The sequence below is a fragment of the Thalassophryne amazonica genome, chromosome 4, assembly GCF_902500255.1.
Source record: "Thalassophryne amazonica chromosome 4, fThaAma1.1, whole genome shotgun sequence".
NCBI classification, from domain to species: domain Eukaryota; kingdom Metazoa; phylum Chordata; class Actinopteri; order Batrachoidiformes; family Batrachoididae; genus Thalassophryne; species Thalassophryne amazonica.
Window position 1 is genome coordinate 133,231,391 of NC_047106.1, and position 15,869 is coordinate 133,247,259.

At 39.9% G+C, this 15,869-nt stretch overlaps 1 protein-coding gene across 3 annotated transcripts in view; it reads right to left on the minus strand.

The window, feature by feature from the left end:
* Positions 1-7,995: 7,995 nt before the first annotated feature.
* LOC117508769 (cyclin-dependent kinase-like 1) overlaps positions 7,996-15,869 on the minus strand; it is a 47,680-nt gene continuing 39,806 nt past the window's right edge. For all 3 annotated transcript variants that reach the window (XM_034168601.1, XM_034168600.1, XM_034168599.1), the window contains exons 10-13: positions 13,859-14,260; positions 12,520-12,522; positions 9,167-9,175; positions 7,996-8,006 (exon numbers count right to left, since the gene is read on the minus strand). In XM_034168601.1, the coding sequence (XP_034024492.1) occupies positions 14,165-14,260 (96 nt within the window). In that variant the 3' untranslated portion in view covers positions 7,996-8,006; positions 9,167-9,175; positions 12,520-12,522; positions 13,859-14,164. The remainder of the gene's footprint in view (positions 8,007-9,166; positions 9,176-12,519; positions 12,523-13,858; positions 14,261-15,869) is intronic.

A 15,869-nucleotide genomic window follows, 5' to 3' on the forward strand; every position in this document is an offset into this window, starting at 1 on the left:
CATCTGTGACAGTTAGGTGCAAACTGGCACTCTCAATGAATAGACTAAATTTGATCCGCATGTAATCTGTATTGTGGATTTAGAGGATATTTGATTTTAACATTGAAAAGCCCTTTGATCTGTATTTTGTATTACGGTTAGCTTACGAAAAGCCACTTCTAACAGGATTTTGACCTTGAAAACGTTTTCCAAGGCGAACCTTTGCAGAATTAGTGTTGGTGAGGTTTGCACTCTACAAGTTTGGCGCATAAATGTTTTACAAGAGTTTTCAAACATTTGCTTGACGTATGATTGTCTGATCAGTGGCCAGAAGAAGCTGGTTACTCACATTATATGCCTCGTATAATTACATGAACTTAAACCCTAGAGTCCCCAAATTTGGGGACTTGCCCTGTTTTGGAACATTTGAACACTCATAACTAACCAACGCTGACACCAACATACACTTATTATACATCAAAATGTCAAGTGAAGTCTCCTCTACAAAAGTGTCCACTTCAATCACATATCAACTAACCACAGCTGAAACGCCAAGCAAATAAAGACGTAAATCGGAATTCATTTTTTGAGGAAAAAAAACACCTCATTTACTCCTACCAAGTATTATTTACTTTCAATTTTTTTTTTGCATCCACAACATCTCCTAGGACCTGTCTTTTAGCTGATCCAAACACTTGCATTTTTGACCTTGTACAAGGTGAGAAATAAATCATAATGTGTGGGTATGTGATTTTGGAGAAATAGGCTCTAAGGCTTAAGGGGTTAATTAGCTTGTTATCTTCTACTGACTAAGGTGTGTTTGCCTTATACTTAATTAGTTTTAAAACATTTAATTGCATTTATCTCTTACTCATGGTTTGTGCCTGCTACAATTAGTTTGAAAAATTCTGGCACAATTCAATCAAACCCACAACTCAAAGCTGTGCCTCCTCCCTGTAAGTTCTGTGCCACCAAGAGGTCAAATATGGTAACTGCAGCTCTGAAGGTCACTGAAGATGGACAGATTTACCAGTACTGTATTTTTTTTTATAAAATATGTGTAAATGTAAGAAGTATGACCATCTGTGTTTATATCTATATCTATATATATATATATATATATATATATATATATATATATAATTATTATTGATCATTTAAAAATAAAACAAATCTACTGGATCAAGAAGAGGTTGCCACCCCTGGAGGTGCACTCGGGGATCAACTTGCTGTGTAGTGAGAACTCAGCTGCTCCAAACGTGTCCAGAAAAGAGCTGCTTGGGAAAATCAGCTGAGCTGTGTTGATACTTGGCCTTGTATATTCAAATTTTTAAATAGTGTAAAATGAAGAATGTAAGAAGTACAACCCTGCTAACCTTAGATGTGATTTTTCAATGAAGTTCACGTCACCCGACCCTATAGTGGATTAATTTCTTCCGCCTGTGGTCATGTTTTTGTAGCTTTGAGATCACTTTTGCCAAATTGATCAAAATTAAGCAGTTTAATTATCTGAAATGAAGAAACGTTTCACTGGCTGTGTGTCTTATATTTTTGAAAATTGTTTTTGTCATGATCCCTGCCAAATAGACATTTCTCTACGTTAGGTCTGTGACCTGCTGTCTGGATGTATACAACCCCAATCCCAATGAAGTTGGGACGTTGTGCAAAATGTAAATAAAAACAGTATGCAATGATTTGAAAATCCTCTTCAATTTATATTCAATTGAATACACCACAAAGACAAGATATTGTTGGGAAAGTGTAGTGACACGGACCCACAACAGGGGGCGTAAATGAATGGACAATGGAAGGAGTCAAATTATAACACTTTACTGTTGTGAATGTCACAACCAAACACAGCAGATTCAGAATGTGCAACAGTCAATTAATAAAAGGTGTCGTGTGGGCAGGCTCGACGATAGGAGACGCCCGTCTGGAAACGAACCGGAACCACACGATTTCCACCGCCACCTGAACCCGAGGAATACTGGAGCCGCCAAGTCCCGGAGTCCCCAGGTGGCCACCTTCCCGGCGTGTCGGATCTGGTACTGCTGGCAGAAAGCAAAAGACAGTCAAAGGGTGGGTGTGTGAACACCCAGTAACAATGGTGGGAATGCCACCTCCACCTCTCACTAAACACGTTGCAGCGGTCTCAGATGAAAAGGAGCGCCGTCTTGCACAGACTCCGCAAAAACGACCGGTTCTCCTGCAAACACTCACAATAACAGATTTATAAATCGCAAAAGGCTGAGAGTATTACCTCCAGATGAAGACGATATCTCGGCAGTTTGGTGGAGGTGTCTTCCTGCTTTTATACCAGGTGTGATGATTAGTGACAGCTGTCACGGATGATGGGTGACAGCTGTCACCACGGCTTGTTCCTGAGGCGGCAGCGCCCTCTCGTGCCTGAAGCCCGCACTTCAGGCAGGGCACCTTCTGGTGGTGGGCCAGCAGTACCTCCTCTTCAGCGGCCCACACAACAGATATTTAATGTTCAAACTGATAAAGTTTATTGTTTTTGTGCAAATATTTGCTCATTTTGAAATGGATGCCTGCAACATGTTTCAAAAAAGCTGGGACAGTGGTATGTTTACCACTGTGTTATATCACCTTTCCTTCTAACAACACTCAGTAAGCGTTTGGGAACTGAGGACACTAATTGTTGAAGCTTTTTAGGTGGAATTCTTTCCCATTCTTGCTTGATGTATGACTTCAGTTGTTCAACAGTCCGGGGTCTCCGTTGTCATATTTTGCGCTTCATAATGCGCCACACATTTTCAATTGGCAACAGGTCTGGACTGCAGGCAGGCCAGTCTAGTACCTGTACTTTTTACTACGAAGCCACGCTGTTGTAACACGTGCAGAATGTTTCTTGGCATTGTCTTGCTGAAATAAGCAGGGACGTCCCTGAAAAAGACGTTGCTTGGATGGCAGCATGTGTTGCTCCAAAACCTGGATGTACCTTTTCATTATTGATGGTGCCATCACAGATGTGTAAGTTGCCCATGCCATGGGCACTAACACACCCCCATACCATCACTGATGCTGGCTTTTGAAGTTTGTGCTGGTAACAATCTGGATGGTCTTTTTCCTATTTTGTCTGGAGGACACAATGTCCATGATTTCCAAAAATAATTTGAAATGTGGCCTCAGACCACAGCACTTTTCCACTTTGCATCTGTCCATTTCAAATGAACTTAGGCCAGGAGAAGGCGGTGGCGTTTCTGGATGTTAAAATGGTAAATGGACTGCATTTTCCATCTGCATCAGATGCTCAAAGCGCTTTACAATTATGCCTCACATTCACACCGATGTCAGGGTGCTGCCATACAAGGCGCTCACTACACACCGGGAGCAATAGGGGATTAAAGGCCTTGCCCAAGGGCCCTTAGTGATTTTCCAGTCAGGTGGGGATTTGAACCCATGATCTTCTGGACTCAAGCCCAACACCTTAACCACTAGACCATCACCTCCCCTGTTGTTACCACTCAGTAAGATGTTGGTTTTTAATGCAGTGCCACCTGAGGGATCGAAGGTCATGGACATTCAATGTTGGTTTTCATCCTTGCCGCTTACGTGTAGAAAGTTCTCCGGATTCTCTGAATCTTCTGATTATATTATGGACTGTAGATGATGGAATCCCTAAATTCTTTGCAATTGAACATTGAGAAACATTGTTCTTAAACTGTTGGACTATTTTTTCACGCAGTTGTTCACAAAGTGGTGATCCTCGCCCCATCTTTGCTTGTAAACGGCTGAGCCTTTTGGGGATGCTCCTTTTATACACAATCATGACACTCACCTGTTTCCAATTAACCTCTTCACCTGTGGAATGTTCCAAACAGGTGTTCTTTGAGCATTCATCAACTTTCCCAGTCTTTTGTTGCCCTTGTCCCAGCTTTTTTGAAATGTGTTTCAGGCATCCATTTCAAAATGTGCAAATATTTGCACAAAAACAAAAAAGTCTATCAGTTTGAACATTAAATATCATGTCTTTGTGGTGTATTCAATTAAATATAGGTTGAAGAGGATTTGCAAATCATTGCATTCTGTTTTTATTTACATGTTACACAACGTCCAAACTTCATTGGAATTGGGGTTGTAGTTTGAGTCTATGTCCCAGTCCACACTCAAAGCCAGCATCCACATTCAGCTTTAAATGCATTTATTTTCATTTACTGGTATCAATAATACGAGGTCTGTGATAAAAGTAACGGACCTTATTATTTTTTTCAAAAACCATATGGATTTGAATCACGTGTGATTACATTAGACATGCTTGAACACCCGTGGGCATGCGAGAGTTTTTTCACGCCTGTCGGTTACGTCATTTGCCTGTGGGCAGTCTTTGAGTTAGGAGTCGCCCACCCTCTCGTCGATTTTTTTCATTGTTTAGGAATGGCTCAGAGACTGCTGCTTTGTTTGATAAACATTTTTTCAAAATCTGTAAGGCACAACTGAGTGGACACCATTCGATAAATTCAGCTGGTTTTCGGTAAAAATTTTAACGGCTGATGAGAAATTTTGGTCTGGTAGTGTCGCTTTAAGGACGGCCCACGGCACCTGACGGCGATCTGCGCTTCGAGGCGGCAGCGTCTCGCCGTTTCAAGTTGAAAACTTCCACATTTCAGGCTCTGTTGACCCAGTAAGTCGTCAGAGAACAGAGAACTTTCAGAAGAAGTCGGCATGAGTTGTTTATTTGGACATTCCATTGTTAACGGACATTTTGTAATGAAAGAACGTGCGGGCAGAGTCGCATGTCGGGCCGGACCCGACCGCGGAGGGTCGCGACAGGAAAAACACCTCAGTTGGAAACCTTAACGGACAAGTTGGAACATGCCCAAGCTGTTAAACAATTTCTCAGTTACTCACTTGTTAAAAGCCATCAAAAGCCGCCTGAATTTTACAAATGGTTTTCAACACGGAGGTGTTTTTCCTGTCGCGCACGTCTTTCATTAAAAAATGTCCTTAAACAGTGGAATGTCCGCATAAAGTCCTCATGCCGGCCTGTTCTGAATCTTCTCTGTTCTCTCACGACGTCCTGGGTGAATTAAGCCTTAAATTAGAATGTTTTCAGGTCGAAACAGGCCGACGACGGCGCCTGGAAGCGCTGCGCGACGTCCCGTTCTGTGGGAAGTCCTTACAGCGACAGAAACACCCCATAATCTCTCATCAGCCGTTAAACGTTTCACCGAAAACCAGCTAAATTTCTCGAATAGTGTCCACTCGGATATTCCTCACAGGTCCAGAAAAAATGTTGATAAAGCAACGCGTGCCGTCCGCAGCGGCTATTCAGACAAAGAGATTCCGACGGGCGGGGTGGAGCACTCCTCACTCAAGGCCTGCCCACATGCGAATGACGTCACCGACACGCGTGAAAAAACTCACGCATGCGCACGAGGGTTCAAGCTTGTCTGACGTAAAAACATATGAATCAAATCCATTTATTTTTTGAAAAAAATAAAAAGGACCGCTTTTTTCATCACAGACCTCGTATAACTAAAATGAGGTTGAATAATGTTGTTTTAAAATACCCTTTCTTCTGATATCATTTCTTTACGCTGTTGTAAATCAACTTGTGTACTTTGTGTTGCATGCATACACCTTGACACACAACACAAATGCTTTTGCTGTTTGTCCTGGTCCTTGGCACAATCTTACAGACATGTAAAATAAACCAACAGTATGTGATGGTGTGGAAACTAGTGACACCCGCACTCTGTGCTGGGTGGGGGACATCGGCCCCTCTTCCACATTGAGCTGTATAACTGGTGGTGCTGTTTTTATTTCTTAATGATTGATGTAAATAAAATCCAAGACACATTCAGTGACTTGGAAGTGTTCATGTAACCATCCCCTGACTTCTTTAAAAAAAAAAACTGGTTGTAAGGGCCCGGTCACACGGCACACAGCAAAAGCTGAATGAAGGATAAACATACTTAAAAAGTCACAAATTGTCGAGAAAAGATTGACGAATGATCTTGCTCCTTTCCCATCATCGAAAAGCCTGCGAATCAAGAGCGCCAAAAGGAACGAAACCAAACCAAACTAACGACAGGAAAACGTAGCGAACATTGACCTCGACACTTTAAACAAAATCAAAAAGAAACATTCACGATGACATGACCGACAGCGTCTATGAGACCGAGCACAGCCAACTTTGTCCTCATGTCCACAGAACCTGCAGGGGCGGGATCTGGTTGTCTTGACAACAGGTGAGAGATGTTGCCTTCACAACAACGTGTGAACACGCAGGCCAGCCACAAACAGCTGGAACGTGCGTGAATAATTACAGCAGTTGATAAAACGTTCTTGCCGCAATTGTTTCTGTGTGACAATTTTGATTTTCATCCCAATACAAGGATGTTACATTCAGCTCGTCAGAGCTTTAGTTACTGATCCCTTGGATGAAGTTGGACGACAGTCAAGCACAACACTGACATTATGGAACTACGCAAACAATGAGAAACCGTCAAGACAGAAAGCAAAACAAAATACGGATAAATTGAGGTCGTGATTCATTCACATTTTTCAACAGTTTGAAAATTCTAACGAAGCCCCAGCTGCAGGAAGGAAGCTGGATGACGGTTAAACGATGTCTCTGAAAGTCAACGCAAGTCCTAATTCCTTGTTTCATTTGGGCTTTGTTAGTGCCGTGTAACCGGGGCTTAACAGAGGTACTGTGTATATAAATGTCTGTAATTCTTAAACAATAATGTTATATTTTGTTTAAACCCCATGAATTAAAGCCAAATGTCTAAACTACAACAATGTGATTCTTTCATTTCATCTCTATTGTGGTGGTGTACCTGGCAAAATTACAATATTGTGTCACTGACCAAATCAAACTCCCCGCAAATTCAAACAAGCTGGATTGCGAACCATGAGATTTTGAATAAAATTTTTCACATTTTAGAAATCGCGTAGCGAGCTGTCAGTTTCTTCACAGCGGGTAGCATACAAGATGTTTTCTTGCCATCTCTACACAGAAGATCTGTGATGATTTTCAGGGTTTAAGACAACACCCCAATGTTTTTCATTAAAGCCAGCATCATGAATGAATTTGACAGCACCCAATCTAATCCCATGAATCAGCCATTTTCCGGCAGATTTCACTTTTAACAAGAGATTTTGTCATGGAAAGCTGCGCAGAGGCTTCGTGCGTAACGACCGATTTGCGTTTGAGCGAGACAAAGAACACCTCCGTTTTGGCGTGTCATGGGACAAGTTGGGACATGCCTATCTCGGCTTTCAATGCTTACCAGTCCAGTAAGTATCAGAGAAATTGTGGAGAGCTGGACATGTCCTAACTTGTCCTCTGACACGCCGAAACGGAGGTGTTCCTTTGTCTCGCTCAAACAGCGAATCGGTCGTTACGCACGAAGCCTCCGTGCGGCTTTCCATGACAAAATCTCTTGTTAAAAATGACATCTGCCAGAAAATGGCTGATGTCCAGCTCTTGTGATAACCAGAGAAAGTGCACACGACGGTCTCATATCCACAGAGCCATCAGCTTAGAAATGATCTGGCGTTTTCTGCCTCGTCGTCGCAGCTCGGAGCGCGGCGCGCCGAGCATCCTTAGAGCCGTCCTTAAAGCTGTAGTAACAGTCCTTATTCTCTGTGAAGCCCGTAAAATTTTCACCGAAAGCCAGATAAATTTTTCAAATGGTTTCCAGGTTCCAGTCTCTAACAGCTTCTGAAAAAAATTCTGATGGAAAAAAAGTCCAAATCATTCCGCCATTTCCAGACAATGAAAATCCGACGAGGGGGCGGGACCACGCCTTCCACAAGGCGTGCTCACAAGCGAATGACGTCACCGACAGGCATGGAAAAACTCACGCATGCGCACGAGGGTTCAAGCTTGTCTGACGTAAAAACATATGTATAAAACCCATATAGTTTCTGAAAAAAATAAAAAGGACCATTACTTTATTGACAGACCTTGTATCAAGATCACACATGAAAAATGGTTCAAAATTAAAAACAGTTAGCGTTAATGTGGGAGGAAGGTCTGGTTTCAGCCAAATCTTTTGTTTTGTTGATTTATTGTTTGCAGGATTAGTAAAAATGAAAAGATTCAGATTCAGTTTATTATTATACCCTTGGGTAAAATTAGTTTACAGTGAGTGAGTCATCTCGTTTGGTAAACACAGAACAAGACAAAGCAACAACAGTGCTAAAAAGCTAAAAAAAAAAAACACAAGGACGGCCCCAAAGATGAGTTAAAACATCAGTAGATAAAAAGTCTAAAAACGTATCATACTGAACCAAAAGCATAAAACTAAATAAATAAATAAAAATAAAAATGTGCTGTTCATAAAAACAAGGTAAAAAAGACTATACAAAAAATAAATACAAAAGTTATATTAAGTTTCTGTTACTTGTTTACAGCACTGATGGCTGCTGGTACAAAACTGTTTTTGTAGCGTTTAGTTTTACAAGCTGGTACCCTGAACCTCCGACCTGAGGGGAGCAGCTGAAACTCACTATGAAGAGGGTGGGAGTCATCTCTCAAAATGGAACCAGCTATCCTCTGTACCTGTTTGATATACAGGGATTCTGGCTGAAGCTGAGACTCTCCAATCAGCTTGCTTGATCATTTCACAATTTGGTTTAGACAATTTTTGTTTTTGAGGGACACACTTCCAAACCATGAAACAAGACAGAAGGATAAAACTGATTCTATAAAAGCACGATAAAACAAGGTCAGCACGGTTCTGTCAATGTTAAAAGTGGACAGTTTTCTCAGACAATAGAGGCGCTGGTGTCCCTTTTTGTACACAGCGTCACAGTTTGCCTCAAAGTTCAGTTTGTCATCGATGACAGTTCCAAGATATTTATATGTGCTGACACACTCCACTGTCTGACCTTTTAAAACTGTTGGCACTTGACTAGGAGCACTGTTTTTATGAAAATCAATAATCATGTCTTTTGTTTTAGAGATGTTCATCTCAAAAAAAGACTTACTGCACCAGTCAAGAAAATCAGTAACAACTGGACTGTGACTCCTATCATTGTCTTTCAGCAGGCTGACAATAACTGTGTCATCTGCATACTTTAAAATTGTTCTATCCTCTCTGCTGCTACGGCACATATTTGTAAAGAGGATGAACAAAAGTGGAGAGAGCATACATCCTTGTGGGGAACCAGTAGAGGATATAACCTGATCGGAAACAGTTCTGTTCACTCTCACTCTCTGTGTCCTGCCAGTTAAAAAAAATCAAAATCCAGCCCCCAAGATTACTTACTTTAAAATGATCTAAAAGCCTCAAGGCTAACACATGGGACTGGATTGTGTTAAAAGCAGATGAAAAGTCAATAAATAAAAGTCTTGCATGTGTTCCTTTCCCCTCCAGATGTTTAAAAAGCAAATTTAATAAAGTGACTGTAGCATCTTCTACTCCTCTGTTGGACCTATAAGCGAATTGCATGGGATCTAGGTCATGTTCCGTTGTCTTCAAGATTTCAGATCTTACAAGTTTCTCTAAACATTTCATGACAATCGATGTTAGTGCAATTGGTCTGAAATCATTGAGGGTCTTGGGAGAACTGATTTTTGGAACAGGGATAATAACAGCATCCTTCCAGACTCTTGGTACGTGCTACATCTTTAAAGACTGATTAAAAATATACTGAAAAATAGAGCTCAGCTCTTTCCCACATGATTTCAGCAAACGGCCACAAATATTATCAGAACCACAGCTTTTGCTTGGTTTGAGGGAACAAGGATTTTTCAACATCCTTCTGGGAAATAAAAAGTGCTGATTGTCACACACTTTATGACTCACTTCCTGTATTTCCTGACTAAAATCAAAAACATCAAAACGTGTATAAAAACAATTAAGAGTATTTGCAAATTCAAAATTAGACTGGAAGCCATCCAAAGAGATGGTCCTGCTGGCTTTAGAATGTTGGAGGCCTGCAGTGGCTTTCATGCTTGACCAAGCAGATCCAAGATTATTCATCGCCATCTTATTCTCCAGCTTCATTTTATAGTCCCGTTTTGCTTTTAAAATCCCAATTTTCACCTCCTTAGTGGCTGTGTGCCACTCAGAGGCTGATCCATGTTTAAAAGCAAGTCTCTTGGCCTGTATACAAGCCTTAACTGACCTCGTGACCCGTGGCTTATTATTGGGAAATATTTTCACACGCCTACAGGGAATGATCATATCCCTGCAAAAAGTGGCAACTACGTCAGCAAGTTCATCAAGATTGTCACTGCAAGCGTCTTTGAACATGTCCCAATCAGTGCAGTCGTAGCAGTCCTGCAGGCAAAGCACAGCCCCCTCTGTCCAGTCCTTAATGTCTCGCATATGGACCTTTTCCCTTTGTAACACAGTTCTATATGTAGGAAAGAGATGGACACAGTTGTGATCCCCCGAACCCAGGGGGGCATTGGGAGAGATTTATATGCCTCCTTGATGGACCCATAACAAAGATCAATAGTTTTATCCCGTCTGGTTGGACAGGTTACATATTGATAAAAGTCAGGTAGTGTCTTTTTAAGGGAGACATGGTTGAAATCACCCAGTAAAAAGATTGGTGCATCAGGTGAGACAGACTGCAGTTTCTGCACCACGTCATGGATGACACTGCAGGCTGAAGAGGCGTTTGCTTTTGGGCGTAAGTAAACTGTTGTAATAAACAGTTGCGGGAACTCACAGGGCAGGTAGAAAGGACGCAGTGATACACATAAAAGTTCAACATCTGGGGTGCAAATGCGCTCTCTTACAGTCACAGATTAGGATGATTTCGATTTCCACAAATATTAATGATAATCCTGTCTTTGTTGAGACCAGAACCAGTACATTTCAGCTCGGTGCTGTGAGAGTCTTTGTTATTATGGGGTGTTACATGTTCCACATCTGCACTATTGTTTCCAATGTACTACATTTCTCCAACGTCAATAAGAAAACACTTCAATAATGTCATATTCTTGCAGAATCTCGAGAACTGTATGTCCAACAATTCTGTTTTGTTTCAGCTTTGTTTAGTCTGATTTCAATTTCTTTATTGCTTCTTAAATTTCTTCAAATTTAAGACAGATAAAACAAATACTTTAAATCACAAACAAATGTCAACATTAGTTTTACTTGGATGCAATAAATACTGCCGGATGTGTCTGATGCCATTAATCACTTTAAATATCCACTTTTTGGGCTCTAACTCAAGAAATCACTTTGACTATTTTCAGAAACAAAAAACCTTCAACGTGGTGACGTGTTAGAAATAAGTAATGTGAGTGTAATTAGATGAGTTCAGATGATGTGTGGTGAGGTGTGTCCCAGTGTAACGCTGTCCCAGTGTCATGGCAGACAAACCATCAAATTACACGGCAGAGAATCAGTTGACATTACAGGTTACTGAGACCTGCGTGACACACGCGTGGCTAGACGACTTTGGGTTGTTTTTTTTTTAAGTTGGCAGTTATAGTTGAGACAACAATGACTAATCGCTGGTGACGTCATTAATGAAATAACAGAAATACTTTATTTTTGCAAAAATTAATTTTTTAATCAACTTATAAAGCGCCAAATCACAACAAAAGCCGTCTCAAGGTGCCTCACACAGAACAGTTCAACATAAAAATTAAAAAATTCAAATACATAATTAAAAACAGAAGTAAAAGAATAAAACATAAAAAAAAATTCATAAGAAAGAGAATAAAAATAGGTTTTAAGTCTTGACTTAAAAATGTCCACGGACTTTGACTGCCTCACGGTCACACGAAGACCGTTCCACAGAATGGGTGCATGATAAGAAAAAGTTCTTTGACCCGCTGACTACTTCTTCACCCTGGGAACACAGAGAAGTCCCACATCCTGCGACCGCAAAGCCCAGGCCGGCACGTAGGGTTCCACCAGATTGGCCAGGTAAGACGGTGCCAATCCATGAACAACTTTACAAGTCAATAATATGAATGCTGACAAAAGCTTATTCCCTTATACAGACACAAATAAAAACAAGTTGCAACTTAAAGCAGCAACATTCTACATAACAAAAATGTGTGCTACTGAAATTTAAGTGTGAAATAAAGACTGCAGTGACAGAAAACAAAGCTCACAAGAATTACTCACTGTCATAATCAGTTTTTGCTTGTTCCTTGTTTGCATCCATGTGGTTAAGTTATGTGTCATCTGCCACAATACATACCATGAGGTGTCACTGTACGCATGTGAGGAGTAACAGAATGTGGAAGGTGGTATCTGGCACTATAGCCTCAATTATCTCAGCACCTCAGCATATCTCAGCATTTCACACAAGGTCTCATGGTGGAGTCAGAGTCCTCTACAGGAGTCAGTCAACCTGGTGACACATGTGCCTTTTCACTGCAGAAATGCCGACAGCTGGTGCACAACAAAAGTTTCAATAAATGCTGTAAGCGTTCATGCTCTTTATGTTTTACACTGTCTGATACTTGATGATGGAGTCTTGCTTTACAGCCAAAATTATTTTCGACTTTAACTTTGCAATTCTTTTGTGACAAACAGTTAGGTTAAAGAACAACATACCACCGTCACCTCTTCCCAGTTGATAAACATGCTTGGATCCATACTCTCATTTTACAGAGTAGAGTTAGGAAGGGGGGGGTGAGCGCTGGACAATGATGACTTCTCACGCAGTAACACAACTGCGTGCTGTTGATGGGGAGTGTCATAATCATGTGGGCAGCAACTATTTAACATCAAGCTTAAAGGTGTCCAAACCGTTTCTGGGGATATTAAGTACAAAAGAAAACGCGCTTTCTCACAGAAAATATAACAAAGTTTTGTTCTGAAACCGTTTCCTTACTTCGGCATACTGGAGACATTCCCACTGGGCATGACCAAAAAGTACATAAACCCAGTGTGCACACCATCTGGTGAATGAGGCAAGCAGTGAAATTAGGGAATAACCCAGTTGTGTCTGATGATTTGCCGACGTTAATACGGGATTTTACGGTTGCAAATTGAGTTTTACCGGCGATGCAGTCAGGGTAAAACATCAAATGCAAAACGGTTGAATATTTTGCCACACTCAGAAATATTTTCCCTAACTTTTAAGATTTATGTAATTTTATTACATGACCCCAGCTTTATGTATTTAGTATTAATAAAATTACTCTAAATCAATAATAATGACAGTATTTATTTAAAATACATAAAGTATATTGTTTGTATTGCATAATAATTATGTTACCTATGCCATTTATCTTGTATAGGTAACATAATTATTATGCAATTCAGACAATATACTTTATGTATTTAAAATAAATACTGCCATTATTATTGATTTAGAGTAATTATATTTTAATAATACTAAATACATAAAGCTGAGGATTATGCATTTCCCATACTTCTGTTGGGAAACATTTGTATGAAGCCAAAATGAACTGACAGCAGGAGATAACACACATAGTGGAAAGTGAGTGAGTACTACCTCTAAAGTGTGACTGCAGAACAGTAAAGTTGACTAACTGACTGACAATCTGGTCTGTACAACCCTTATTACACATACTATACAGTATTATACATATATGAATACTATATCAAATAAAAGTAATTTGTCCTCTGGCAAGTATGACATCATTTCTTTGTATATGTTAATAAAACATGATAGTAAATGCCACTTAAAATATAAGTGTTTTACTGATTAGCTTGTTAAGTAGATTAATCAACATACAGCTGAGTTCAATAGTTTTAAAAGGTTGTGGATTTCCACAAGTCAGGTTGCTCCTTAGGAGTCATCTCTGAAAGATTCAAGGTAAGAAAAAAAAAAAAAAAAGCAACTGTGCATTGCTAGCACTGTTGACTAATTCTACCAAAAACAAACAACAAACAACAACAAAGGAGAATAATCTGGAAAGCAAAATCTTTAGCCATCAGCTAAAACCTGACACAAGTCTTAGAGACAACAAAGTGAAAGTCTTGGAGTGACCCTCCCAAAGCCCTTAACATATATTAACTGTAACATGAAGGACATGAAATGAACTTGAAATTTTTTTTATATGATAAATGTAATTAAGTGATGATGACTAAAGAATCAATCAATTAAACAAAATTTTCACACATATGTACTCATGTACATTCACACACACATTGAGAAGCATCTTAAAGTCAGTCTGTATTTAAATAATTTGCTAAAGTGTAACATGAGTCCCTCTTAACAGATGACCACCAGCTGCCACCATACAGACTTCATAAAGTTAAATGTTGGGCAGATGGTATTTATGCTTCACTTGCTTCTTAGCATCTGGTGCAGGTGAGATGTTGCTGTTTGGTAGCTGAGGTAAATACTGAGGCTGGAGAGACACACACACACACACACACACACACACACACACACACACACACACACACACACACACACACACACACACACACAGAGGAAAGAAATGAAGAGAAAAAAAAAAAACAGGAGAGGGAAAAAAAAATGAGCCAGTTTCACTGACTTTTCTCAATAAAATTTCATTTCTTTGCTTCAATTAGGAGATGGGGGGCGTCTAGAGACTGGCTTGATCTTAGACACATCAAACATTGTACGGATCTTTGTCAAAAATGTTATGGTCATGGGGTGATGACAGTTTCCAGTTGTCTAGATGGATGTTCTTCACCGAAAGCCAGACCTGCTCTTCTTTTGATTAGGTGCGCACAGTGAATCATTATGGTAATGGATGATTTATAGACATCCAGAGAGACCAAATGTGGAGCTGATGGGATGCTGACCCCCTCAGGGTAGTAAATAGAAAATAATCAAAAGGGTTCACAGTGGACATGTTCAATCCACACTGTTGGGTCTGTACACTCTAAAAAATGAATCACTGTCTCCAAGAGAAAAATTGATGTAACAATTTGCACAGATTTTTTTTAAGTTATTTCAACTAAGCTCAGTTAAAAGTTGAAATAACTTAAAAAAAATCTATACAAAATTGTTACATCAATTTTTCACATTGAGGCAGCAGTTCCTTTTTTAAAGAGTGTATTAAGCTGAAACATCACCACAAACAAAGCTTTTCCTCTCAGAAACACTGGTACTATTATGACACAGTAACTAGTTATCCTCAGTTATTTCGATGGAGAAAGTAAAGGTACTGTAACTAGGTATAACAGATGTAGTTCAGTATTTCCCGTACAATTATTTCAGGCTCAGTGGTACTCACCAGAAAAATACACAAGTATTTTTCATATTAAATAATACCCCAAAATTAGGTTCACTCACTTTCAGCTTCACTAAACTCCACACCACCAACTGCATGGGTGCAAACAATAAATTTAGGTATAAGCAAAATTTTATCATGCATATTTATTTTAACTATTAGAGAAAAAATTACTCATAATCATCCCAAAGACATATCGTTATCTTTGGCTGCTTTCAGTAATGCTGGTATTTGTCTAGACTCTTTCTCTCCGATTGTTCTGAGTTATTTTCATTAGTTACTTCCTCCAAACCATCAACATGTCTATTAGACCCCATTCCTACCAGGCTGCTCAAGGAAGCCCTACCATTAATTAATGCTTCGATCTTAAATATGATCAAATCTATCTTTATTAGTTGGCTATGTACCACAGGCTTTTAAGGTGGCAGTAATTAAACCATTACTTAAAAAGTCATCACTTGACCCAGCTATCTTAGCTAATTATAGGCCAATCTCCAACCTTCCTTTTCTCTCAAAAATTCTTGAAAGGGTAGTTGTAAAACAGCTAACTTATCATCTGCAGAGGAATGGTCTATTTGAAGAGTTTCAGTCAGGGTTTAGAATTCATCATAGTACAGAAACAGCATTAGTGAAGGTTACAAATGATCTTCTTATGGCCTCAGACAGTGGACTCATCTCTGTGCTCGTCCTGTTAGACCTCAGCTGCACTGAGGTCTAACAGGTTGACCTCAGCTGACCATAAAATTTTATTACA